Raw genomic sequence first — 27,288 nt, 5'->3', positions numbered from 1 at the left:
CTGTCTCCAGGACCCGTCCCTCCATCCCAGGACAGAAAGTTGATGGTTGGGGGAGGAAAAAATTGCACCCAGAAAATGTATTTTCGTATGCTTGAAATTACAAATTTTACCATGGAAATTAACAACATGGGTCCCCAAACAATGAGTGGGACGAAAATTAAATATAAACCTGGGGACAGCCCTGCTGTAGGTGAATGCCTGGGACGCCCTACGATGCCTATAGTAATCTGCCTGAGGACAGCAGGAACAGGTACCCAGCTGTGAGACCCTGACCTGATGGACCCACCTAACTGGTACACAGTCAGAGCCATCCCATGAACGTCTCAAAAGCTTAAGCATGTTTATTTTGCCCTGGAGTGGTCCATGGTGCATGGGTGTGTCCATCAGACCTACATGTACAACATTCTAAAGATTCAAAAATGGGTGTGTGATGATATTCCATGATCTTTCTTTTTATTTCATTGATCAAAAGGTTTGATATCCTGGTACATTGTTGTAAACCTGGAGTATCACCAGCAGAAGGAAAAGTGTGTCTGTGGTTAGTTTCTTAGCTAGTGTCATGACCAGAATGGCCAGGCTAACTTCATTCCATGTCCAAGCTGTTATAGAGGCACAGTGGTGCCTTTGTGATTTTGCTTGCCGAGAGACCTTGTGCCAGCTGAGTTTCACCTGCTCTTTTTCTTGTTCCCAGGAAGCTTCCAGCCTACCGTGACAAGACACTGAACACAGGACTGCCGAGCACTTTTCAACACGTGAAGGTTGCCCCTAGCTGGCCCTAACTACTTCAGTTCCCAACACTACAGTCAAGGAAACTTAGCCTATATACGCTCATGTCGTAGGACTAAGACACTGAACACAGGACTGCCGAGCACTTTTCTCCAGCTCAACACGTGGAGGTTGCCCCTAGCTGGCCTGCCTTTGTTAGGCACAACTACTTCAGTTCCCAACACTCTACAGTCAAGGAAACTTAGCCTCTTGACGGTCAGGTTTGAGAACTAAGACACTGAACACAGGACTGTCAAGCACTTTTCACCAGCTCAACACGTGGAGGTTGCCCCTAGCTGGCCTGCCTTTGTTAGGCACAACTACTTCAGTTCCCAACACTCTACAGTCAAGGAAACTTAGCCTCTTGACGCCCAGGTCTGAAGACTTCTGTCGTCTCTTGGTGTAGCGTACAGAACAAAGACACTGGAAGGAAGAAGCTGTCCAGCATACACCAAGCAAGACTAAGACCTCACTTTGAAGTCGTCTCAAACGTAGTACCTTTCTGTCCAGTATCAAATTCTCTATCTTTTATTCTACTTGCGACCAGACAAAAAGGAATTGATAAGGGCAAAGTGCTGACAATATAGCAGGTCTTAGACCTTTCTGTGCCTTGCAAAGGACTTAGCTGTTGCTAGTATATGCACAATAACTTATTGGTAGTGAACACACACTCTTCTATGCATAGTTTGAAGCATATTTGCACCACAGAAAGCAATACTAATCTCCAAGGAGATATATGGCATGGGAAAGGGAAGAGAGAAAAACTGGGACCACAAGAAAGAAGTATAAAAAGCCTCTAAAACACTAAGTCGTTCCCTACATCTGTTTGGAGATTAAGCGATTCTGCTTGCAAAGGAAATGCCAGTTCAGGGTGTTATCGGCAGTGTGGTTAGCATTCAGCCTGCTTATCAAAATGATGTATTCCAAGAAAGTTTGCCACAAATGGTCTACCACAAGCCTGAAACAAGATCTGTTGGCATTTTTAGTGTATAGTCTCTATTGTTTTAAAGTGTGAAATAGGTAGTCTACATTTGATGGTAATCTACATTAAATTGAGTGTTCAGACTCAATTTGAAGGACAGAAAAAAGGCTGAAAAAGATGAATGACAAATTCTTTACCTCAAGATGTTCAACACTCCTCTCTTAGTAATGAATCTGTGAGTGCAACATCCTTATTATAAATACCATTCATGACAAGATGCTGTTATGTGTCTAGTTCAAGCCTTTTAGGCTGATATGTTGTCGTACTGCTGTACAAATGTATGTGTGCCAGCCCGTCCATTCTGTGTCATCACACCAAAGAATGTAGAAAACAGACTCTTACAGTTGTATATCAGCTTACATGGTTTTATTCAAAAAGTTCCAAAAATGGATCAATGTACGTATGTAATCTATGTATACTATAATGTACAGGGAGTAGCTTTTGATACAAAGTCACTTGGAACCAACTACTACATGTAGTATCTACATTTAAGGGGTGCTTCTTGTAGCTTGTTTTTGTCTTTCACATTACATGAAGTGTGGGTGAATTTGGTTTTAATTACCCAAATTGCTGCAATGATTTTTATCAATTTTCTTTTAAATCATAATAGAATTTGATATGTACATACTATTTAGGGTTTACAAAATCAAGAAAAAAGTTTTTTTGTACAAGCGAGATGTACAATAGTCTTGTTGGAAATAGTTTTGACAAAGACACGGCTGTATATACAATCCTTTTCCTTTGTTGGAGTGCAGCTATGCAAGCATCTGGGAGTTGTGCTCATCCTGGGAGACCTTTAATAAATACAGAGCAGCAAAGAAATACCTTTAAAGTGTTGCTTTGTCTATATATTGTATGGAAAGTTACTAGTTGAGACATAAGTACTGTTCTTTGTTCTAATTGTTTATGTATACTTTATTCTCCTTACTTAACCCAGTTTGCTATGCACCTAGGAAGCGTTGGTTTTGTGAGGCACCTTCGTGTGTGGTGGTGATATGACCTCATGATTTTTACGTGTCAGTCAATTGACAGTGATGATATGTCACAGGCCAATAGGATACACTTATCAATGACCTTGGGAGGGGGGTCAAGTTTACCGCATAACACCTATGGCAGGGAGTTGCTTTGTCTTGTCAATACTTCGCCTACACAATTTTACAACGGGGTAGATCAGTGTTTTGTTTTCCAAAAGTTCTGATTGTCACTGTGAATTTATCACAGGACAACTGTTAAACATTCCTGGTTGGCTGGCATGATCAGATGTTTTTTTGGCCACTTTCCACCCCTCTGACCCCCACTCCTTGTCTGGACGTTGATAAGCGCACCCCTGGTGTTGAAATCTAGCTGCACTTGCACGAGGTGACGACCATGCTGGAGAGCTGCTCGATTCTGGGCTTCCTGCCCTGGTAGTACAGGATGGTGAGCGGCTCCAGCTCGGCGGGCACGCAGCAGGGCGAGGCGGAGGCGTGCGGGTTCAGCTGCTTGTACAGCCCGATAATGGTGGAGTGCTGAGGGGAGGAAGTGTGATAAGTTATCCTGTTAGGAACACTACTTTGATGCATCTGTCACACCCACCCATGTATGTTTTTATGTATAGGATATTTGTAAACAACAGAATGTTTCCAATGTGCTGTACAGTCCGATAATGGTGGAGTGCTGGGAGAGGAGGAAGTTTGATAAGTTATTGTAAGAGGAGAAATGTTCGGGGTGGTTTTATGTCTGTGGGAATTCTTCACCGTGAACTTGAAACCACCGCGAACATTTCTGTTTTCCAACGGGGGGTACCCCCTTGTTTCAACCGCGAAGAACCTTTTCGTCCCTACCGCGAAATCAAATCCCCGCGAATATTTCCTCTTTTACAGTACTAGTACCCTGGTTAATCTCCAAGCAGAGGTAAGGCTCCGGATCCGTGTCTAACTTTAAGCGTGTTTTGTACCATCTGGTACGTCTTTCTAGTAGGATTTAAAAAGGCGCACAATATACAATGATATACTGAATGTTGCAAAAGCACGCGTTAAACACTGATCCGGATCCTTACATCTGCCTGGAGATTAACCTTTGTATGTGCATCTAAATAAGACGATATTTGTGAACAAATTTTCAAACCAAAAATATCAGCAGTTTTTCAATGTGAACTGTAGTCGTAGAAGAGAACAGCATAAATCATCACAGTATCCTTGATCAATAGACGTTATACCTTTTGACGTCATCGTGTCTGTCTGTACCTTTACAACTAGCATTGTGACATGTGTTTGCAAATAAAGACTTTCTTAGTTATAAACATCTAGATGTTCACGCTTTAAACGTTGAAAATTCTGTCTGGCAGAAAGCCGTCGATCGTTAACTAGAGATTTAAGTGAGTGTGTCTTGTCTTGTCTTAAATATGACAGGGACGACGGTAGACGGACCACGGGGAAAGACGCGCACAACTTTCGTTACGGGGTAACGTTAGGGTTGGTGGCGCCATGGTTGGCGATGTCAATGGTTATTTTCGGATTTTCTTCAGACGTTTGGGAACCTTTAGTCACAACACCGGACACACGTACTTAGTAATACCCCCATTCACTAGGGCGGCGACCTCGCTGCGACCTAAATTTGACCGTGAGAGCGCTCAATGAATTTTTACAGATAAAAACGAATCTTTTTACCTTTTGACTTCGTGTGTGTTCATGCTTTTACACCTTGCATGATATGCCAACAGACGAATTTGAACGACACAAACTGATATTGTCATAGGGGGACTCACAAACTGCTATGTCATCGCGCATGCACGTTCGAACAAAGTTTGTGAGTAAAACCCCCCCTATGACAACATCAGTTTGTGTCGTTCAAATTCGTCTATTACGAAGTTACGGACAACACAAATCCAATTTAGGTCGCAGCGCGATCGCCGTCTAGTGGAATGGGGGCCTAGGGTCGGCAGTAGACCAGCCTGGACGTTGTTACAGACACGTGGTGTCGTTAATATTGTTAAGTAGGGAATGTGACATGAAACGGTTACTTACTGTTACCTGTGAATCTGTGCTCCACAGGTAAGGGCAGCTACCGGCGCAGAAGTTGGCGTTGTAGCCTTTTGGCGCGTGGATCCACTTCCAGCCCAGGTCCCGCTGAAAGTCGATGTACAGCTCCCTCAGACAGCAGTTCGTCTCCTTGGGTTTCCTGGGGGACGAACGAGCATACGATCTAGTCTCTACCAGACAAACCACACCAGCTATAGGGAGAATATTTGCCAGGAGGGTTTTGCTACCATGGGGTAATATTTGCAGGCTTTTTTTAACCTTACTGTGGATTGTCTCTACTGGCCAATTATTCCTTTTCTTGCCGAATTCTACGATCCATACTCCCGTAAGAGCCTGGTGGAGGCTACATACAACCAGACAATGCAACATCAGGATTTTTTAACGAAATTCTGCCTTTCCACGTCTGAGGCGGCAACCATTGAGCAACCAAAAATGCCCTTACGTAGTTCATTGACAAACAAATTTCGTTGACGTGTACTTGAAAGTTTGTGTGTTTTGTTATCTTCATGATGGATGGAGATATAGTTTTTGTCTTTGAAATGCTACTTTCACATCATGGATTATATTCAGACAAATTCAATTTTGGTCACTCAATGGTATATATCAACCCAGTAGAAAGGGGCATAATAGATACACATGATGGTCAATAGGCACTATGACGTCGATCACGAGAGACGAATACAAGAAGTGAGTTTTCCTTACTTGAAGCAGTAGGCGCTGTCCAGACTCGAGCTCCTTTTTCTCCTGCTGTGTGTGTCTGGCGGCGGCCGCTTGGTGAAGACCAGCAGGTGCGGCTCCTTGTTCTGCGGGCTGTCCACCTGCGCCGTGTCCCCCCGGCCGTCATCCACCGCCTCGGCCTGGGGCGTTCCTGGGGGAGGGGGGTGTAAGGTTAGTTTTGTACTGATGCAGAATTATCCTCCTCCATCCTTCTGAGAGGCTGGCGGTTTTCTGTGGCTTTTAAGTTGGCTGATTTGTGCTGTGCTCTGGTCGCTCCGGTGTTCTTATGATCTGGCCAAACTGGCTTGCGCCCCCCCCCCCCCCCCCCCAACGAAAAAAAAACACACTATCAGTCTGCGCAGGACGCCATGGCCTTTGCAGGATGACTTTTCCATCATTCAACCGCAATCAGAGGAACTGGCGGTAAAATTAAGATGCGTTGTGGTCATGATGGCAAAAAACGACCGGAGATGAAATTTTGGTGGAACGAGGTACTCTTTGGTACTAGTTCGGGTGCGGCAGGGTAGAGACTCTACTGTAGAGCAGTATCTATCCTACCACATCCGTGACGGGCCCAGACCCAGGCGTCTCCGGGACTCCCCGCTCCTGTGCCCTAACCTCCAACCGTCTGCCCGCGGGGTGGGGCCAAGTTCACATAGTTCTCACACACCTACCAGGGTTAACCTTCAACCCCTGTTTCCTACCTCCCTCTCCCGCGGCCCCGCTGGTATTTCTAACACAAAGGATTAATTAAAGGCGGGTTAATTGTAGAATCCCCGGAGTGTGAGTGGGTGAGCGATTGACTTGACCTAAGTGAGGTGCGGCGACGAGTGAAAGTGAGCGATGTTGGAAATGCGGTCCCCACGGGCTGCCCCAGTCAATCATATATAGACACTTGTTTGTGTGAGTGGGCGAGACGGTATGCCGGGCAGGTGGAAGCTCCGGTGCACCAGTGGTTAGTATAGATTTACCGGGCCAGATCTGTCGCTCTACGGTTAAAACTTGATTGAAAATGATTAAAGCAAAACTTTGTAACACTAGAGAATATAGACGTTATCAAGCGCGACCATTTCGGCCATCAGTTCACTTAGCCTGAATTCAATCAAGCCTCCTGTGACCGCTCGCCGCCCTGTAAACCCCCGGACAGCTGGAGTTTGCGTTATACAGACTACAGTTCACTAATCTCCAAGCAGATGTTGGGTGGAAGATCGAAACGTTTTCTGCCAGTCCTTCGCTCCAAGTTACAGCAGAGACTGTCCATGCTGTCAGAGAAGTCCGACCGGCCAGAAAGCATTACGACTTTGATTAACTACTTGCTAGAACTCCCCGCCAGACATGCCTCAGCAACCGACGCCTGCAGCCGATAGCACACGGGAGAAAACAGCTATTTCCCTGACGGAGGGGAGCGGACATTCTGGACCCCGCCACCACCTGCTCTACCCTCCCTCTAGAACGTCCCCAAAATTGGTCACATTTCACGCTCGTTGCATACTTGGTTAATGACCGTGCTACGCCGGGCAGCTGATAACGGACGGTTTTATTCCCCGGTCTGCGTCTGCGCACCTCTGATAGCAGCGAAGACAGACCCCGTCTCTATAAAGTGATCTCATTTCTAAGGAATCGGATCGTCACATTCACTTATCCAATTTACAGATACTTAACACAGGGCATTACAAGCGGAACGAATTCGGCCAGTTCGGGCTGGTATATTCTAAGACGGATCGCTATTCTTAATAACATTTCTCGCGACGACGTTCCCCCGTTTTCACGTAGTTTCTCTGTGTCGTCAGATTCTTATTCACAAACTTTTTTCGCGTTTCCATGGCATCTGCCATTGTCTCACTCAGGAAAAGTGCAAAAGATGCCATGCGAAGGGAAACTACTGCAGCTATGCCCTCATAAACGCAACGCATGAATCAAAATGATTAACTTTCTAAGCTCATCGTAAAACTTGAGACAATTCACCTCATCCACCATTGTTGGTAATGACGGAAGACAGACAAGACGTTCTCTGTATCATGCCCTGAGGATGCAGTGTTATCTTCACAGCCAATTAACTAGAAAGACCTGCACAACTTTACCGTCTTGTGTGAGGTTTACAGGTTAGCAGAAACAAGCTACTCGTGTTAGGGTTCTTGGAGACAATCGTTACGTAGGGGAAAGGGCTAATCTCCAAGCAGATGTGGGGTGGAAAATTGTAACGTTTTTTTGACCGACCGGCTTTTGTGACAGTCCTGTACCCCGACATCTGCTTGGGGGTTAAATAGACCACTAGGGCTAGTTTAGCCTAAACTCAATCAAGCTCCTGTAACGGCTTGCCGCCCTGTAACCGCATAGCCGCCCAAGGGGAGGGGAGAGAAACCCCGGACAGCTGGAGTTTGCGTTATACAGACTAGGGCTAGTTTAAGTTATCTGCATGTTGTTGTGTCTGTCACTAAAGACTTACTATTCATATAAGAACCAATGAGATCTTTATTTCAATAACGTGGAAAAACTGGAACATAAGTAACCCATATGCCAACACGGGCACGGCTCTCTTCACATCCTAAGCCACCGGAAGGCACAGGTTTCTCGTCTTACACTCATTCGCTGATGTGGTTTCTTTGATATTCAATCACGGCAGACTTTCAAAAGGCCGGTTTTGTCGTTGGTTTATCGGAAATACTTGGGGGGAAGCTATCTTTCTTTGGGCTTACGCTTCTATGTTCCGCCTGCCGTCCTTCGTGTGACGGTCTGTTATTTGGCGGTTAGTGATAGGGGACGAAATGACTGCGGGCATGGTCGGCTGGCCGGAAGGACGTGTGTGTTATGACACTTGTAACTTACGTACATCCTATTGTAGTCGAGTCGGATATCTTCAAACACTGTACGCTATCCCCGAGCCTTTTGTTCCGTGCCCATATCGTGTTTGGGACCAATTGAAGGGATATTCGGTATTACCAAACGGATAAGTGGGTGCTTCAGACGGATATGTCGTCTGCTTACCTCAGATGAAACATATAGACTAATAACACGACTTTCATCACGGCTTCCTGTGAGTTGATATTGTTTCGCGCTCCGCCTGTTTTAAGATACGGTATCAGTACAAATGGAGTCGACAGGAAACATCTGTACTCCAAACACAACTGTCCAGTTCAGCAAAGTTGCAGTATCAACGACAAACGCCAAACTCCAACGCACTGCTTTGATTTGCTAGCTCAACTGGAAAATGACTAAACTGACAGGTATAATTTGAAGCTTACTTCCTTGCAGTTACGAACGCACCAGCGAAGACACGTCAAAAACAATCTCTATAACTGTCCAGTCCAACAAAGTTACAGTCCCTTGGTTACAGTCTCAACGATATGCATATGGCATACTCCAACGCACTCCTTTTGATTTGCCTACTCAATTGGATAAAAGCTGAAGTGACAGCTATAATTTGCAGCTTATTTCCTTGCTTTACCAGTTAATACACGTCAAAACGACCTTAAGAACTGCCCAGTTTAGCAAATTACAGTCTCAGTGACATATATGACAAACTCCAACGCGCTGCTTTGTTTGGCTTACCCAATTGGAAAAGAGCTGAAGTGACAGGTATGATTTGGAGCTTTAATATTTCCTTGCAGCTAAACGTCTAAAACAACATTCGAACTGTCCAGCCTAACAAAATTACAGTCCCGACGACACATGGTACTCCAACAAACTTGCTCAATTGGAAAAGAGCTAAATAGACAATCTATCATAATCCATCTGTAACAAGCGTAGCCAGTAATGAATCAAACGTACAGAAAAAACGTTACCTAAGTCTAGAGGAAATCTACCAAGTGCTGCTCTAGAAGCTAAATTACCAGAATTTCTGAAAACCCCAGGTATATGATTTGGGGCTTTTTTCCTAACAGTTAAGACTCACCTGCTATCAACCACTCCAGCACCTCCGGCGCGTCTGAAGTCGGCTCCCCCGCGATGGCGTCAAACGTCTGCCCCGCGCAGTGCACCGTCAGCTCCAGGCCCAGGTTGTTGTTACCTACAGGGGGCAGGGGGGAACAAGACCCTCAATGAATGGATGAATGAATGAAGACCTTTATTGTATATGTATATACCCGCTGGGTTGATTTGATTTGATTTATTTATTTATTTGGCTGTAGAAAAAAGTACAGCCAGGGCTACCCAACGAAGGCTACAGTACAAAGGGTAGCCTTGGTAACTGATCAATATACAAAGTTCAATACAAACTTTCGCAAAGCACATTGAGACGTTTACGACTAAATTACAACTAAAATACATATAATCAAGTACAGGTCACAAAAATAATAGTTTTCAGATACATGTGAACATGTATACATTGGCTGAGAAGCACACATTACCACCCATCAACCAACAGTTCACATCAAATGCAATTCTTCGGGACAACGACCTTCAGAAGAATTGTTTAACGGTGCTGGCTACAAGTGTATAGATGTAGTAGACCTTACGAAAGAGGCTGTGCTTTAAGCCTTTTATTGTGTCAATGAAGATTTCTGCATTGTTCTAATGACGTGGTACGCTGTAACAGTCGTGGCGCATCTACCCTCCCAACGGTCACTTTCAACGTTTTAATCGCTCACATCAAATCTCCGGCAGCGCGATTCAGTTTGACTTGTTGTTGTTGTAGCATGTACTTTTTGTACATCTCTGACACTGGCTGCTTTACGAGACACAAAGTAAGTCCAGATCACGCGTAATCTAAGTGCCGTGTTGATCTACGAACGCCTTGCTATGGTGTCTCGCAGGGTCGCGTTCAATTGACAATTCGCCAGGGGAACAAACCAGGCCTTCGGGAAAGACCTTGGCATCTCTGATTTCGTATGGTGGCGGCCGTAACAAGGTCAAGAATGAAAATGGTCTTTTCGGCATTTCCGGTATTGATAATAGAGTGCAACAGAAAAGGGACGAAAAACGGCCGTTCGCTAGATTTTGTACCAAAGAGGCATTTTCTAGTACATCTTACATTGTGCAACAGTATGTATGGATAGTTGTTATATGCACGTGTTTTTAGAACTTCTACACGAATCATTGCCCGTGTTGTGGCAACTTTTCAGTTGTTTTTACCACTTCTTTGTGTAAAACAATAAAACAAGTAGGGAAGTCGGGGTATTCCTGGAACTCCCTCGGAATGATAACATTATGTAACGGAGCCCATCCTTACACATGCCACTCAACACCGTAGTAGCCGACAACAAATCGTACCGTGACATTTGTTGTTCTTTGGGAGAGAAGGAAAAATACAAGACCAGGTGATGACCCTACGTTCACAGCGCCCTGTCATCTTAAGTACGTCAGAAGCGACATACCAGCGCACCGGACGGTGCCGTGTGTTGACGCGATTACACCTGTACGGACAGTTCAAAAACATTGCGAGAATACTTCGGCTCCACGCCCCTGACATCACGCCTTCCTCCCGGCTTTGTGAGCGCTTCAGACCGCTACTTTGAGTCTCTCGTGGCGCTGGTGACAATGGCGTTAACGGTGGCGTTCGCCGGATCTACCGTCTGATAACCAAAGCAATACCACAAACCACCAAGTTTGCCAACAAATATACTTAATAGCTGACCGTGTTTTATATGGCCGCAAGCGTCGACTGTCGGCATTTTATGGCACATAACTTCGCCGTCGTAACTTATGGAACCATACTGTCGCAGGTAACGGTAACCCAAATGTAGATATCTAACTCACTATGATCACAACAGAGAAAAGGGTCTCACAAAAAGCCAGGTACGTTCTTCAAAAGTCGGCAAAATCAAGTTGGTAGAAATGCACGAAATCAATTTCATCAACTTTAACTTGTGTCGAAAGAGAACAGTTTGTTTCGAACATCACTTCACGTCTGGCAGACATCCAGTTTTGCCATGACATAGCGACATTTACTGAAAGTGTCGTCAGTTTGGACGTGTCCTCTGTCGTGTTTTGACATATCTTCTTAGCAACACCGGGTTTGACAGTGAGCAGTGACAAGACCAAGATTAATCTGCTGCGAGTTTTCCTGTAGCCATGGCAGTTATCTCACTTGTCGTAAATCTACACGAGGTCATGGTTGGGCACTGACGCTGAGACACGTTACCAGAACGCGGGACTGCACTGGATCAATGGGCCAGACATATACTAGCACTCTCCAAGCAGAGGTTGGATGGGAAGGTAGGCACCTTTTCCTGACTCGCCCCGCTTTTATCGGACTGTTAGAAAACGGGGCAAGTCAGAAGAAGGCCAAAATCTTCCCATCCCAACTCTGCTTGCATTTAATTTCGCGTGGTTTTGATTTTGCGGTAGGGAGAAAATGGAGTGTTCGCGTTGGTCTTAACTTCGCGTTTGAGACAATTGTAGACAAGGGGGTAGGAGGGCAAAAATGTTCGCGGTGGTTTTAGGTTCGCGGCGAAGAGCTTACCGCGAAAACCGCAAACATAAAACCACCGCGAACATTTCTGCATATACTGAATGCACGGAATACAATGTCAGGAGAGGGGCATGGGTTGTAAAAGGGCACGATGAACATGTTTATGCTCCACGCGATCGGCCATTGCGAATACAGCCATGTATTTTGTTCTGTATTACAACGTTTGGCTCAACAACGAGACAAGTCTAGTGGAAGATTTCAGCGAACACTACACAGGTTAGAGCACATTGTAAATATCTTACCCAGTCGTGCCGTGTTCTATCTGACCCCTTTCAGTAACATCAGAGAAACCAGAGGTAAACTCCTAGCGAATGCCCAAATATTTATACTGGCGTGGGGGAAGCCAAAGAGACAAGGAAAAAAGGGGTCTATGTGAACTTCTTACAGCTGGATTCAGCTGAAAATGAATCGACGAATAGATAGATAGAGAGTGAATGGATAGAGAGTGAATGGACGAATGATGGATCGATGAGTAATGTCTAGATAAATGGATGGTGGATGGATGGTAATGAAGAAATGAGTGACAGTTGGAGAGTACCGGTAACCAGTGAAAACCTATGTGGAAAGTTCTCACAGCTGGATGTAGCTGAAAGTTGGAAGGACGTATAGATGGCGGGATTTATAGACGGATGGAGGGATGGATGAATGGATGGAGGGATGGATGGATGAATGGATGGATGGATAGAGGGATGGATGGATGGACAACAGATGGTATGGCGGGAAGTGTAACCGTTGGATGGAGTGAGGAGAGTAACCAATGAGTACCTCTGTTGATGAGCCAATCCTTGACTGTGTTGGTGATGTCGAAGCTGAACCAGCCCTTGTGGCGCGTCTTCTCCACCTGGCTGGCCAGGTAGCGCTGCCGGGGGCGGCCCTGGCCGTTGACGGGCGGCAGCAGCTGGTGCAACTCGATGCGCTGCTCGGGAAGGTCCGCCGTCGGGTTTTCAACCTATAACATTGAGGTGAAGTAGTCGTCAGGCAAGTAGTAGTGGACAACCTCAAGTCAACCGTACACACTAGCTCACGCCACATCCTCAGAAAGGACGTTGTAGCCGCATAGTTCCCGTTTAGAGCTTTATTCGAGCCCACACCCAGACTAGTTCCGCCTTGCATGTGTAAAGGTGAAGAAGTCGTCAGCATCAACTGATGTGATAGCCTGGGTACCATCCTCAGCTGTTACCGCTGGCTCAATCTTTTCGCTTGCTGATGACGGAGTCTAGCCCTACGTGGCGTGAGCAAGCGAAAAGAAGTTGAGCCAGGGGTAACAACGGAGGATGGTATTACCATCCTTCATTGGTACCCAGGCTACTGATGTGAATCATGCTGCTTTTTCGTCTGGCTTGTAGTGCAATTTAATGCGGCTTCGCTACGGCTCGTGTTTTCAGTTACAGCACACTGGGTCACCCCTACTCTTCTCGATAAGTGTGTTGGGTTCTTCAAGGAGGTTTTATATAGACCTCCTCGGGTTCTTTTACGTGTAGACACCTGAATCTCCCCCCCATACGAAATGACAAAATATGTGTATCGCTTGGGTACAGCACCGGTATGTATCTTTGTGTGTGCGTTTAGATTCAAAACAAATAATAGATAAAAGTTGATGACAAGTATCACTCCAAAGATTTTCGAGATAAGCGACTTACCTGATAAATTCTAAACTTTGCCTCTGTGACGTCAGACACATTCGGATACAGCGATTGGAGGTCAAACTTGAAGAACTGTGAGAAGCGCTTCGTCAGCCGGAAGTTTGCGTATGTGTCTCCTGTAGCAAAAGTGGAAAAAGTGCAAGGATAAGACAATATACGGTCTCCGGCTTTCTGTTTCAACAAGAACAATTAGCAAAACTGAAACCGCCTTCAATTTTTTCGCGCTTAACGAGTGAGATGCAGCCTCTGCCAGGCTCCACAGGTCGCTGAAAAGAATAGAAATTGGCAAGATAGACCGATAACATGACAAATGAGTCAGCTGGCCAGGGAGTTCAGTTGGTACTTTGTACTTCTACTCTTTCCAGCGACCTGTGGAGCCTGGTAGAGGTTAAATAAGATAGGGGCAGTTGTTTAGTGGTAATTTCTTCACTTTGTCATTGATTTAATGAAGAGCCCAAGTGCTATCATTGTTCCTGACCAGCCCATGGCCAGGTAGCAGAAATTGTCCACTATCTGTCTAGACGCCTCGTTTTCCCCGTGACGTGTCGGCGACCAACTGTCGAACGTACGGAATTTTCAACATTCCTTTCAATTTGACGCAAAGCAAAGTCCATCTCACAGTCTGATAACGACTATCTGTCTGTGTACTCTGTCCTGTCTGGAAAATCGGTGGCAGAAAGGGGTCGTCTAGACTACTGAGGAATGCAACAACAGTAAATATGGTTACACAAAAACAGAGAAGACGTCCCCAAGGACAAGTCATCTGTCAAGGTCAAAGCATCACTGTCAGAAAAAAATGTGACGTCACGAGATAGTCGCCTCACTCCCCCGACGAAGTTCTGTTTTGACGAGAAAACTTGACAACTACAATGCATCTGTGATTCTGAAATAGTGTTGATTACGATACTTGGGCTGTTCTATACTCGCCAATGGAACAGTTACAGTAAGTGGGATGTGGCCGAGGCAATGACCTCCAGGGCCTGTTGTCCAGATAAGGCCAGACATGGGAGGATGTGATTGAATAATCATGTGATTTATGGTATGAACTGATAGCGTGATTAAAACGATGACAATCCTCCCCTGAGGCGCCGCACGGAAATAAATCAGGACCGTGAGTGAGCGAGGGTTCTTTTTCATCACCCCTGCGGAGGGCGGACGATGTGCCTTTGGATGGGTTCGTGATTCAGACGAACGCTCTCTTTGATGCTACGGTTTTTTGAAAGGTCGGGCGAAGCATGTTTCCTCTCCTGACCCAAATATCCGCCTCTGCACATCTGCCGCAAGTCTCCCGTTCGGACAACCTGGCAGCTGCAGATAAACGTTCCAAACTTGTCTATACTTGGCGATCAGACAGACGTCCAAAAATACACAGAGACCAGATATTTTGGACGCCAACTCCTGACCCGAGGATGTACCAATTTTTGTCGATTCACTTGACATTTCGAACGTTTGGCCCCTCATCCGCTCCTATTTCCTTCCTTCCAAATAATTATTGGAAATTTTGACTCATCTGAAGACCTGCGGTCGTGTCGTGCGGAAGGTGGTTGGTGCGGATCTTGGCAGGCCCTCGCGTCTGTGCCCGGAACAGCGCCCCCCAGCGGCCAGCTGCTGCCTCAGGAGTTCTGATCTGGTGAGTGTGCAGGTCCAAACCCGAGGGGTGGCTAGTGGCTACAGATTATTTATACTCACAAATAAAAAAATGCTTTTGCCTTTTGACTCATGATTTGTAAAATCGTACTATACTTTTATCTCATCAGTTTCATTCTACTAGTACTACGTAGCCAGATATCCAAAGCTACCCGATAGGCATTGATGGTGAAGTGAGATATATATACATATATATATAGATTCATGTACGTCAGCTTTAAACCTTTAACCCAGTCGCAGATCCCCCATCAACGTTTCAATGCGAGACCAGGGGCAGAGTTCCCGGAGACTTAACGATCTTTGACAAGGACATCTTAAGTCATAGACTGCCTATGTCTTACAGATAGGGAGTCAGATAGAGCGAGACTGATCAGCACGGATGAAGTTGAAACCAGATCCCGTTTTTGTGCGTCTGGCACACGCGCAGGTGACGTCTCTGCGGGACACCTGATGTTTGGGCGGAATTCTTAGCTGTTAACCTGGTGGCCTTCTGAAAATTCTTCACATGCCTATAAATTGAGCGACCTCTGTCTGTGGCTATATAAGTTTCGTTCGCATAGTCTGCCTTCCAGAGAGGCTGACAAAAGCTGTTGCCATTTCGGGTCCCGAGTGTGTCTGGCACGCCGTACAATCCCATTAACGTTGAGAATGTACTTAGAATCTCAAGAGCCAACTGCAGTGCGGTTGACGCGTTAGGACGTTTCAGTCGGATTTCTGACAGAACGGGTCGGGATCGAACTGTTTTGTAAACTCCGTGCAAGTACATACAGTTGTCCCCAGCTGGGCTCTGTCAGTCGGAATGCCGGAACATGACACTCGTGTTTTCTTATTCGTCACAACCTTTCAGAGCACTACACAGCTCTATCTGCTGTGGGTCCATAAAGAGAATTTATAAATCTCCATCGTTAACGGGTAGAGACACGAGCGAGTGTCTGTGTTTACCGTTTCATCAAGAATGGCGTCTCTTTAAGTACTTCCAGCTTTTTGTTTCTTTCCAACATTATAAACAGCGGCAAAACTTTACCCCAAACTTGCGGTTGGCTTGGCAAGCGCCGCCTTTTTGTTCTCGATACCGCACTGTGAAAGGGAATCAAACTTTTCCTGTTTCCCTCTGACTTCTGACGACATCTACCTGTGTCTCTGAAGCGGCGATAGAACAGGTTGGCGTCATGTCGTGTTTGTTGTTTTTGTAACATACATTTGTAGGTATTGATAGCTTCAAGTAGTCTGATATATCAAGGGAACGGTAGGCACCTTTGTCGTGTTGAGCTACTGTCCAAGCGAGAAATATCATTGAGATTTGACATTTTAGAGCTATAGAAAAATAAAAGTCGTCATCATCTTCATCAAAACGACCACTGTTTATCGGTATGGTGCGGATAGGTATGTGATATAGCACAACCTGTCCTGAGGGCTACGAACGGTCTGTCCAGTATCAGCAAGGGCACAACATGGCCGCTCATGATCACCTTCTGTGTTTGTTTCCATTAAGCCTAACTGTTAGCCTGGATACTATCCACGTTCAGCTTTAGTCCATAGCGTTAGCGACTAAGAGCGAAAACTGAAGCCGAGCAAGGCCGGTTTCTAGACCACCAATGTGCCCCTGCACGTTGCGCCTTCAGGACGACGTGGCGGGGACGCGATTCAGGTACACGTATGACGAAAAGGCTCCTACACATATTTACACCAGGACAAGTCTGTCGCAGGTTTACAGGAACAAAAGGGCGTCTGAACTTGCTTGTTTACGTCAGCACGCTCCTATGTAGGGCATCCGACTGACCTTTAGGCCCTTTGTCGCGGACTTTCAGATGACGCCGATAAGGGAGGCATCTTAATTGACTTCAAAGAACAAGCCTCAACCTCCACCAGGCGATGGCGTAGTCATGTAGACATTCAATGTTTTTCTTACCCTCGTGGTGTGAAGACATTGGTGTAGACTTGTACAACAGAAGGACCGAAACGGGAGGTGACCTTTTAATATCTAAAGTTCTAAACCGCTAAATGACGTCTACTTGTCGGTATATGCTACTGTCCATCTCAATCGACTCAAGACATCCGGACAGATAGCTGTTATATTGCAATCTTTTTTTCAATGAAGCTTACGTAAAATTGGTCTATTCCGTTTCCCAATTCTCCGAAGATTACAACAAACCCGAGGAATAAACTTGAAACCGGTGCTGCAGCAGTTTTCCCCCCTGAGGGGCGGGGGATTTCCGTGGATAGATTGAAGACAACTTTACCATCATACGTGTTATATATCACAGGTGCCTAAAGCAAAGCGGAGATCTCTTTGAAGCGTCAAAACTATTACACCGCACAGGCTATTAAATCTAGAGCCAGTAGAGGTCTGTTATAATTTAGAGGTCTTTCTCATTCCCTAGAAAACCATTTGAAATCTAGGGGTCATCTAGTCTCTACCAGATTTTTTGCCAGGATAGTTTGGCCACCATGGGTTTCATTCGAGGGGGAGATGGTAACCCTACCGTGCGGACTCTGGCCAATTATTCCTTTTTTGCCGACTTTAACGATCCGTACCCCCATCGGAAGGCCTGGTGGAGGCTATATCTGAAACCCACCGAAGGAAATAATGGACTTCCCCCGCCACCAATGGTGCGGGTCCATCTCAGCGTGAACCCATTCGGACCTGCCGCTGATAACAGCTCTCAAACAGCTCCTAATACCGAAAGGTAAATAAACGTTCCGCAGGGGTGACTTTCGCGTGGAGAAGTTAAGGCCCGTCTCAGGCGTGGGTCAGAAGGAGCAGTTCTCATCATTGAAAGTAACAGTTTCGCCTCGGGCAGGCTAAAGTTGGTTTAGTCTGAAGCCTACTTAACGTATATTAGATTATTGTAAAGAAAAGCCTTCAAATTGCTTCAATTCAATATAGCTGACAAGGACAGGATCGCGTAGATCGTTCTCACGACGTCACAGTCAAACACGAGACGACTAGACCGACTAGAACCCTTCACAATCATCGCCGCACTTCTGAGTCTGCACCGCGCTTGATTGCCACTACAGATGTTTTCATCGATCGATTTGCCGGGTTGAGAAATCTGTCCTTTCCGGTGGGCATTCCCGGTCAGCCTTGAAGTGGCTGGTCGCTGCTTCTGCGGCCGGAACAACAGTCATCCAAACCCTGACAGCCCGGTCTAAACTTTCTTTCACTAAAGTAACAATAATCCGTCTAATATACACTAATACAGCGCCGAGGGATTCGGCCAGGCTAGCGCCGTGGATTTTTGGGCCCGGGTTCACAGCTCCATCATGACGTCACTTATCTTGATGGTTTACAGCTTGAGAAGTTGTTTAGTCAGGCTAGACACGTTGGATAGTCTTTTCGACAGCTGTAGCTCCACACACGGCACCGTTTAAACTCATAAATCAGGAATGGAGACTCGCCACTTAACGAGTCGTGTAGAGTCTATAAGGAACTTTGTTCTGTATTCTTCACGTAATTTTGTCGTAAGGAAAACAAGGCTGTGGGAACTACTCGAGTTATGCAACTTGACATTGAACTTGACGCCTGAGGGACGCGCGTGCCCTTGAGGAGACAGACGCGTCGACGTCTTTACAAGTGATTCTGCAGGGCGACCCGCGGGGCGCTGACCCGGCCATGAAGGCTATATCTCCGATCCTGATTTCCCCAGATCTCCCTTATCTGAGGAATCAAACACACGGCGTGATAACTCACCGACATGATTGATTCGGACGGCAACACGGACTGGAATGGTTTAGGATTGCGCGGTATTTCCCGTCGCTATTGAAATGGTTACAGATGTAATGGAAGCCTGCTCGAAACTCAGGGTCTGGTCGCTAGCTATACCCACCATTACATACGTTTTTGCAGCCTTATCCTATCTGCACATGTCAAGCAACAGACATAAACACAACACAGACATTGTACAGAAGGTAGTAGAACATGCTTACCTTTAGTCGGCCAATCTGGAACCACTGGGAACCTTGTTACTGTCCGGCCATAGTACTCCTCTTTGACCCAGTCTGTACATAGCGCCTCTCGCTCCCGAGTCTGCTCCGCCAGCAAGTCTCTGGTCTGATTGTACACGGCTATGATATCGTCTGGTGTCACCGCGGGGCCGGGGTCTGTGGGAGTTTCGCTCATCCCCAGTTTACTAAGAATCTGTCCCTTCACGGCATGTATTCTCCTCTTCTTGTACTCCCCTATGTCCAGGCGGCAGTTCGCCGTCGAGGAAACCACGGCGTTCAGTAGAACTAGTCCCGAGAACATGTACCCTGCCAGCGGGCGCATCTCGCAAGCCTCAGTGTCCCCACACACAGCACGCTGTACGCTGACGAACCTCTCGACACGTGTCGAGCTGCGACAAGAAGGCAGGAAGGTCCTGATGTCTTGAAAAGCTGCCAACAAACAGAGAATGCAGCTCCGGCTCTCCAACGCCCAATCTGCTCGCGGTCGTCAGCGCTAGAAACGGGGGAATGTTATGTATTAGTCGTGTTGAGAGACCACTGCAGAGACTATAGCCAGTACCACTTGACGGGAGCGCTGCCTACTAACACACCGCGGTCCTGCAACAGTGCATCCTACAAGTGCCTAGACCAGACTAGCTCCTCTCCGACAAAGACACGACTTATAAACCATCTCCTGGAAGTGGACTGGGCCGTTACTCACTGTACGAGCTAGACAAGTCGGGGGTGTAACGTGAGTAGAGCCGAGCGACGTGGGCCACTCCGACGGCGCGGGCTACACTAGGGCATTTGCGGGGGCGAGCGCCGTCTGTTGACAAATAATGACGTTAGGACCAAAACTTCCAAAGCTCGTCCTCCAATCCTGGCCGCCGAGAGAGAATTAAAGCCACTTACAGACCTGAATAGAACTGAAGTGACGAAACATCCTTTTTCTTTTTTCGCTGCGGATATAGACTAATTTGGAATGTTTATGTTTACTTCACGTTACTCAGTGTGATCCCCGGGGAAACAAAATAGAGGCAAAATAAATCAAACGTCCCTCCTAACAGGGAAAGTGAGAAAGCTTTCCTCAAAGTCACCGGCTGTCGGGAACGCCCAGTCTTAAACATTCGAACCGCCCCCTTTTCTGGCGCGTTTTGGTTGGTCTGTAAGACGAGCGATAATGGCCTTGACAGTCAGTGGACCGCGCTGCGCGTACTGTGAATCCAGTTCGCCTCCTCCAGACTAGACCCCTCCAGTAACCAGACCTGCTCCAGCACTAAAATAACTGAACTTTGTGCAGGACAAAAAGGGCAGGCTGACGGAATTTCAAACAAAACATATCTAGACGCCTGGGAAAGCCGTGGGACAGAAACAGATCGTATATCACCATCCTACGTTTTGAACTCATAAAACAAACCTCGTTAGTCAAATGCCTTCCCTTGGTACTTCTTGAACACAGCGCACAGCAGCCAGGTGTTTTAGATAAGAGTGCGTGATGAACTTTGACAAAGTCAGGATACTTGTCACCGATTACATTGGACGGACAGAACATAGTCATATTGAGGCAGGCTAGCCTACTTCCGCGTAGTTAAAGGGCGTGTGTATTTATTTGAAGACGGTTTCCTACGAATATTGGCTTCAAGCCCTTTAACCTGCAAAGTTCTTCTCGATATAATGGAAGCCAGACCACACACAATTGCTCGCTTTTTTTAACAGCCAAAAATCAGCGGCGTTTACTCTGAGCTAATTTAACTAGGTGGCAGACACAACATCGCTTAATGGATGGCGAGAATTTTCTCGACATGTGAAAAGCTAATTTACCGGTTTACCGTAGGTTCATCTGGGGATCAGCGGGCGAGTCGCCACTGGTCTCCGCGGGACCTGGTAACGTCGGCGGGACCCACGGCCGTCCCTGTAGGTTACCGTAGCCAGTTACCTTCTGTACTTATGTCTGAGAAAACTGTTTTGGTAATCTGTCCGTGACGACATTTGACCATACATACACAAAGGGTTTTAACTCTCAGTCCATGTTTAGGACATTGACATTTCGGGGCAAGTGTCACTGGCACAAAGGCAGATTAGGCTGCTATTATTGCCCTGTTCTAAACTATGACAGGTTATAACTTCCACTCAATTTGTGCTAAGCCCTGGTATTCAATGGCAAATGTAAGAAAGGAGTCGACAATGAGACTAGAGGTGTGTTTACAAGAGGAAACCTAACCCTTTTCTTGCCACCACTTCTAAACAAGATTACGCTCTAGAATCAGATTTTCTCGTAGTGTATTGGACAATTGTTGGCTGACGCTTTGCCAGGTTACATGAGCGACATGCGCCCTGCTCGTTATAGCTCCGGGGGTGATCATATTTCTGCGGGTATGGAGCGATCTGGAGAGCATCCATCATCACAACATGCACGGGGAGAGCTTTTAGCAAGGATCAGGGTCTCAGAACGGGGGATGGCAACCTTATCAACCGTGCACAACTTCAGGTCGTTTGGGGGCAGGTGTCTGTTAGTCACCCGTGAACCCAAGCCACAACAACAAACCGCCGTGTACGCTCTCTTAAGCGTCGGTCTGGCATTTCCTGTTGTAATATACGGCGATCGCAGGATATACCATATACGTACATTAAATGTTAGGTTTATGACATGACCATCAGAACTTTATGCTCTTTTCCTTTGTCTCTATCTACCTCATTTTTCTCTGCACCGAGAAACATAACTGATATAGAACATGCAGTGGACTACAGCCATTCCAAAAGGCAAGCTTTTATTACCCCTGCCCCCACCAATATCATCTTCCAACGGTAGCCCCCATTTGACAATAATTTATTGTCTAAGGTTATCCCGAGGGTTTAAGTGTCTTGCATGGGACCAACAAACCCAGATGGGGTCAAGTGAGTTATCCCATATCATATAAAACGTACGGCCCCTGTAGTTACACCTGTCTGACATATCTGGGCCATGGAGCGGAGGCCCGTCACCCAAGTTTAGTGCCGACCCCCTGCACGTCAAGAAAACAATGATGTCACTTCCGTTCGACGTTTCCTGTTCGACCTGCTCACTTCCGCTTTTCCATAGCGCACGCGTCTGGCCAAGAATGTGGCCAAACAAACACGCATATTCAGTTACTATATACCGTATACAAGTGATTGAAGAGTATACCAGACCTGGACTCTCAACTATGGAAACTTGTGAAACAACGGGTCCAAAATCGCTTCACCGCGGCGACGAATGGTCAAAGATTTGTTTTGTATTTTGTATTCATCACCATCGACCAGTCAGATCCGCAAATGCTTGGTGAAAAGTTGAAAGCTGCCACCCGAACTCTAAATTAAAGTTCTAAAAGAAGCCATACAGCATCTGGGATTCATTCTAGTGACGAGTAATCTAATTCGAATCATGTATGTAGTCCTTCGCCCCAAGTTGAAAAACAAATCATCAACAGGTGTTTTGAAAAAGCGTCGAAAAACCGAAAATAGAACGATCAGCGTTGGCGTGATGAATCAGCTACTAATATCAGAGTTCAGAGCGGTCACACGTACATCACATTTCACCTGACCTGAAATCCTGCTGTGCGGGGTGGGCAGACGACATGACGCCGTGACCTCTGCGCCCCGTGTGTGACGTCCCAGACAGGACCGGAAAACGTCCGGCCAGGGCGAGGCTGCCGCGACAGTGGCACGGCAAGAATCGTAGGTGTCCTCCCTAGCCGCCGCTGAATCAAGTTCCTTGTATACGAGTGGGGATTTCCCCATCCACGACAACGACTACGCACCGGTGCCAACCGCCAGATATTTGCGGTGTGGGGGTGTATCGACATATCACGTTAATTTTCCGGTGAAGGAAACTACACACTTTTGTCATGATATCGTATGTCCTTAAGAATCTGAATAACGCCACGACGCTGTGACGGCATGTGATATACATGTGATTCCTTTCCTCTTTCCCATCTGAAGTCCACTTGATGGGGAAATAGCGCATCATAGGAACATACTCATCATATATTCACCAGGAAGAAGTTTAGACGGTGTGAATCCAGGGGAAAGAAATTCACATTTCTGTGGTACAAATGTTCCGTCTGGGGTTAGATCTACGTAAAGTGTATGATTAAATGCCCTTGGGTGAGACCAAAACGTCACGAAAGAAAGAGACCACTGACGGGGCAACGTCCGCATAAAAACAACATCAAGCCATTTGAGAATCCGATAATTAGGACCTTAAATGGTCATCACAATATTAGGGAAATCGCACCGGAAAAGACGTAGGCAGGTGTTCTGTTGTTGTTTGATCCGTTTGTTGTTGACTTCTTGGCCACAAACAGGTTGAAAGGAATACACGGCAGTGACCGGATCGACCACAACGCGCAGTCAATCCAAACATGGACATAAACCGAGATGCACCTGACCGCAGATCAACTGGCATGTTGTAATCACTAAAATGCAAGAACGCGAAGTATAAACCTTTGTTTTGACTTTTTGCACCACGGTGTGAAAATGCATTTCGAGGAAGAAAAACAGGTGTCTCGTAAACATCCGCTGCCAAACAAGGTGTGAAACAGGTAAAAGATCGATGATTGCTACATCATTTAACATATATGATTCAATAGTTTTGTTTGTGGGCGCTAAAACTCGAAAGGTCTGTGAATTTATGTGTCATTCTGGCGCCATGGTGGAAATGGATAAGTAGAGGCAATCAGCTAATTCAAAGCTGGTAGGCTACAAGCTATTGAAATAAACTGACCAACACAAGGCAGTCATTGTTAGCCTCATAAAACTTATTTTCGGAAGAATGTCTGACATTGGACGGTGGTGACTCATGGTTAAATCGCGTAAAGTGTGGTGGTTAAACGTATCCTGACATAGACGTCATACCCTCAATGTAAGGTCAATCTATCACAATAAACACAACCATGTGCCCTAAACTAAGCATCTTTTCAGAGATCAGGCAGACAAGTACATGTATACACGGCCATACACGTCAGAATGGCTTCTCATCTAATCCGACGAAATCCTCAGTCATAACAATTCGCAACTTTCTCTGCTGACGACCACTTGTGTACCAAACGGCCTGACATTGATGACCTACGCTGACTCACTACACTAAACATAATCTTAAGGACCTAAAGCACATTAATCTCACTTAAGACACCATTAAAGACTCTTAAACGCCATTTATACTTACAACTTGATATACACCACTCAAGCTCACTTTTCTAACACTCCCTTTCTACTAGACGCTGCGACCTGAGTGATCAAAGATTTGGCAGATCGCTCAACGAATTTCATAGATGAAAAACGAACATTTCAATGTTTTGTTCGTTTTGTTCTCTTTTAAATTCCCAATTATGAAATCAAGTGTGACACAAAATTTGTCGCTGTACAGTCACTTAAAGCCTAGGTTACACATAGCCGAACATGGCTCCCGAACGCTAGCCGACTTAGGTCGGCGGTAGTTCGGGAGCATTCTGACCAGTTTTTGGGCCACGCCTATCTTTGGTGCCGAACATGCGCCGAAGATGCGCCGATCATCTCCTAACCAGTACACGAATTACTCCCGAATGGGCCCCGAATGCTTTCTAGCTTACTCCCAACCATCCCGACCTCTAGCCGCAGACTGCCGAATCTCTCCTGACTAAACCCCGACCGATTGCAGACCCTCTCACGAATTTAAATGGACATATTCAGCAACTTTCAAAAGAGGGGTCATTTTCGGTTTTAATTAAAATAATCCATTCTATTATGTTGTTAACATCACCGACAGATCGAATTCGGATCATGGCTAGCTTTAATACTGCTTTTAGTGTTCTTCTTTGTTTTTGGTCGTGTGAAGGTCGGGGGTGATTCGCCCACGTTCCGATAGTAGTCACTTGGTTGAGAATGAGTTAGCAGAGTTTTGTCTACGGCCTTGGGGTGAGTTATGGGTAGGTTGGAAACTAGTTGGGAGTAAGTCAGTAGTGTTTCTGGCGTGGTTAAGGTTCTAATTTTACTACTGACTCAATCCCGAATACCAGCCGAGCACTAGCCGACCGCGCCGAACACCAGCCGAACACCAACCGACCCATTTCAGACCCTCCGTCCAGAGCCGAATGTTTTGAAATTTTCAAAACATTCGGATGCCGCAGCCGAACACCAGCCGACTCAGCCGAACGCCAGCCGACTCGGCCGAACGCCAACCGAGCTAGCTCCCGAATCACTCCCGAATCACTCCAACCATGGTCGGGGGAGAGTCGGGAGGCCATGTTCGGCTGTGTGTAACCTAGGCTTCAGCGAACGCCGTCTATCTGGTGGGAAGGAGGCCTAAAACTTAACACATGGAAATAGACAAGTGAAAACCCTGACATGCCAAAAAAAGGCTACCGTCAGCTCCATGCCCATTTCATAGATAAAGAACGACTGTTTTAATGTTTTGTTTGTTTTGTTCTCTTTTAAATTTCCAATTATGAATTTGTCGCTGTACAGTCACTCAGCGAACGCCGTCTATTTGGTGGGAAGAAGGCCTAAAGACACATGGGAATAGACAAGAGAAAACCCTTACTTGCAAAAAAGCTACCATCAGCTCCTTGCCCGACGCCGTTGAACCTGACTAAGACTATATATAATACCCAGGGGACTGCATGCACTACGCCGTTAACGTGCCGTGCCGTGTAAACAAGCTATTCCGCCGCCCAGACATCAGACAGACCATCTCCGTCAGGAAGGGCGATGGCCAAGATGGCAAATTAGAACTTATTCATCCTGGCAACCTTGTCGTGGATTCAAAAGGCAAAAACTGTACAAGAGACAACCTAAATCTTATGACCCACATCTCCAAACTTCCTTCCGACGGAACTCTGGGTCTCCTCGATAAAGCGGGAGGGTGACACGATACAGTTCTCAGTCCGACCCGCGGGTGGTACGGCTGTATCCTTCAACATCTCAACACGTAACTCTTTTTACAAAGTACATGTACAGTGATAATGCATTGATGATCGGATCGATGACTTTTCTCTGCACGCGATGCCAGTGAATGTTTACTTGATCAAGAGATATCTATCATAAACGGCAGTACCATCATCCGTAGTGACCGCTGGCTCAATGCTTTTATATCTAGTAGACTACTTTGCTTAATAATGATACACAACCTTCTGTACCAGCTGACGTTCATGTCACTAGCTTTGGATGTTTAGTACGGTGTCTGCTTATAGGGATGATGCCATGCTATTGCGACAGATCAAAAGAGTTCATAGCGTTTTTCTGTTAGCAGAGTGTAAACATGTCTTTTTCTGTGACGTCATCGTCCTGGGCACATTTATGTACAGTTCTCAACCCTGCATCACGCAGACTTTAGAGCCGCTAGTGTACAAAATTCAGAATAGAAGACTAGCTACATGTACTAACGCAGGGCCTGCAGCCCTGCATGTAATAGTTTCCGCAACAGCTACATGTATCTGTACAGTGCAAATCCCCAAATCTCCATCGACATAGAAGTTTTGAAGTAAGCCTGAGGAGAAGAAAAACGTTTGGTACGAGTACATCATATCGCTCACCTGGTAGTTGCGCCGTGCGTGCTGTAACTATAGTTGATGCTTCACTATGACTGTATATAACAGTAGTCAGCTAGTATGATGACATGTACCCAGCAATGGTCAGGCTGCTACTGAGCTACATCCAAGACACGCTTGATCAAGATTACATTTCGTGCGACACTTCCTTTATTTATATCATATTCAGCGTGGCCACATAATGACAGGCCAACAATATTGATTCAGGGTTGAGGTTGGATGCAGAGGTGTAGGCTATGTGCGACCCAAAGTCGTTATGACATCATCCCATGTGGGTGTCTTAAATATGAGCTATTTCTGAAATAACCAATCACGCATGCGCAGAGAAAGTTCTGGACTCAAACAGTGAGAGTTGTGACGCCAACTCGTGGGAAAGTACACAGAGACGCCCGGTCACCCCAGAAAACCCTACAACGTCAGATTTATTTTAGGAAACGCGGCAGTGGTTACAGGGAACCGTGGGCGCTTCGCAGTTGGCCGTCAAGCCACGTCCTGACGTCACGCGGCGGTGGAAACAGGCTGACAGAGTGTCAGCCAGATGTCAAGTTGGCCGGGATTGGCGGAGAGGGGCGAACATCAGACAGCGCACAAACATTGCACAAACATTGGGACAGGTCCAGGGGACGGGGGAAAAGTACCA

General features: G+C 46.3%; 2 protein-coding genes across 6 annotated transcripts in view; one reads left to right on the top strand and one right to left on the bottom strand.

The window, feature by feature from the left end:
• Positions 1 to 2,569, top strand: part of LOC136433724 (tubulin polyglutamylase TTLL5-like) — a 40,003-nt gene extending 37,434 nt beyond the window's left edge. For all 4 annotated transcript variants that reach the window (XM_066426180.1, XM_066426177.1, XM_066426178.1 and 1 more), the window contains one exon: positions 692 to 2,569. In XM_066426180.1, coding sequence (XP_066282277.1) covers positions 692 to 723 — 32 coding nt within the window. In that variant the 3' untranslated portion in view covers positions 724 to 2,569. The remainder of the gene's footprint in view (positions 1 to 691) is intronic.
• On the bottom strand, positions 2,086 to 21,061 carry LOC136433725 (transforming growth factor beta-2 proprotein-like). 2 transcript variants are annotated; one of them, XM_066426182.1, is made up of 8 exons: positions 20,937 to 21,061; positions 19,111 to 19,621; positions 13,534 to 13,652; positions 12,659 to 12,842; positions 9,377 to 9,490; positions 5,470 to 5,635; positions 4,753 to 4,906; positions 2,086 to 3,255 (listed from the first exon to the last, which is right to left on the bottom strand). In XM_066426182.1, the coding sequence occupies exons 2-8, from the start codon at positions 19,448 to 19,450 to the stop codon at positions 3,088 to 3,090; spliced, it is 1,245 nt and encodes a 414-aa protein (XP_066282279.1). In that variant the 5' UTR covers positions 19,451 to 19,621; positions 20,937 to 21,061; the 3' UTR covers positions 2,086 to 3,087. The 2 variants fall into 2 exon arrangements, with proteins under 2 accessions (XP_066282279.1, XP_066282280.1); XM_066426183.1 differs by lacking the exon at positions 20,937 to 21,061 and having other exon boundaries at positions 4,759 to 4,906; positions 19,111 to 20,297.
• Positions 21,062 to 27,288: the final 6,227 nt, after the last annotated feature.

Source organism: Branchiostoma lanceolatum, chromosome 4 (genome assembly GCF_035083965.1).
Source record: "Branchiostoma lanceolatum isolate klBraLanc5 chromosome 4, klBraLanc5.hap2, whole genome shotgun sequence".
In the NCBI taxonomy this organism is placed as follows: domain Eukaryota; kingdom Metazoa; phylum Chordata; class Leptocardii; order Amphioxiformes; family Branchiostomatidae; genus Branchiostoma; species Branchiostoma lanceolatum.
Note: the sequence above shows the minus strand (reverse complement) of the source record. Positions and strands in the feature narration are given on the sequence as shown.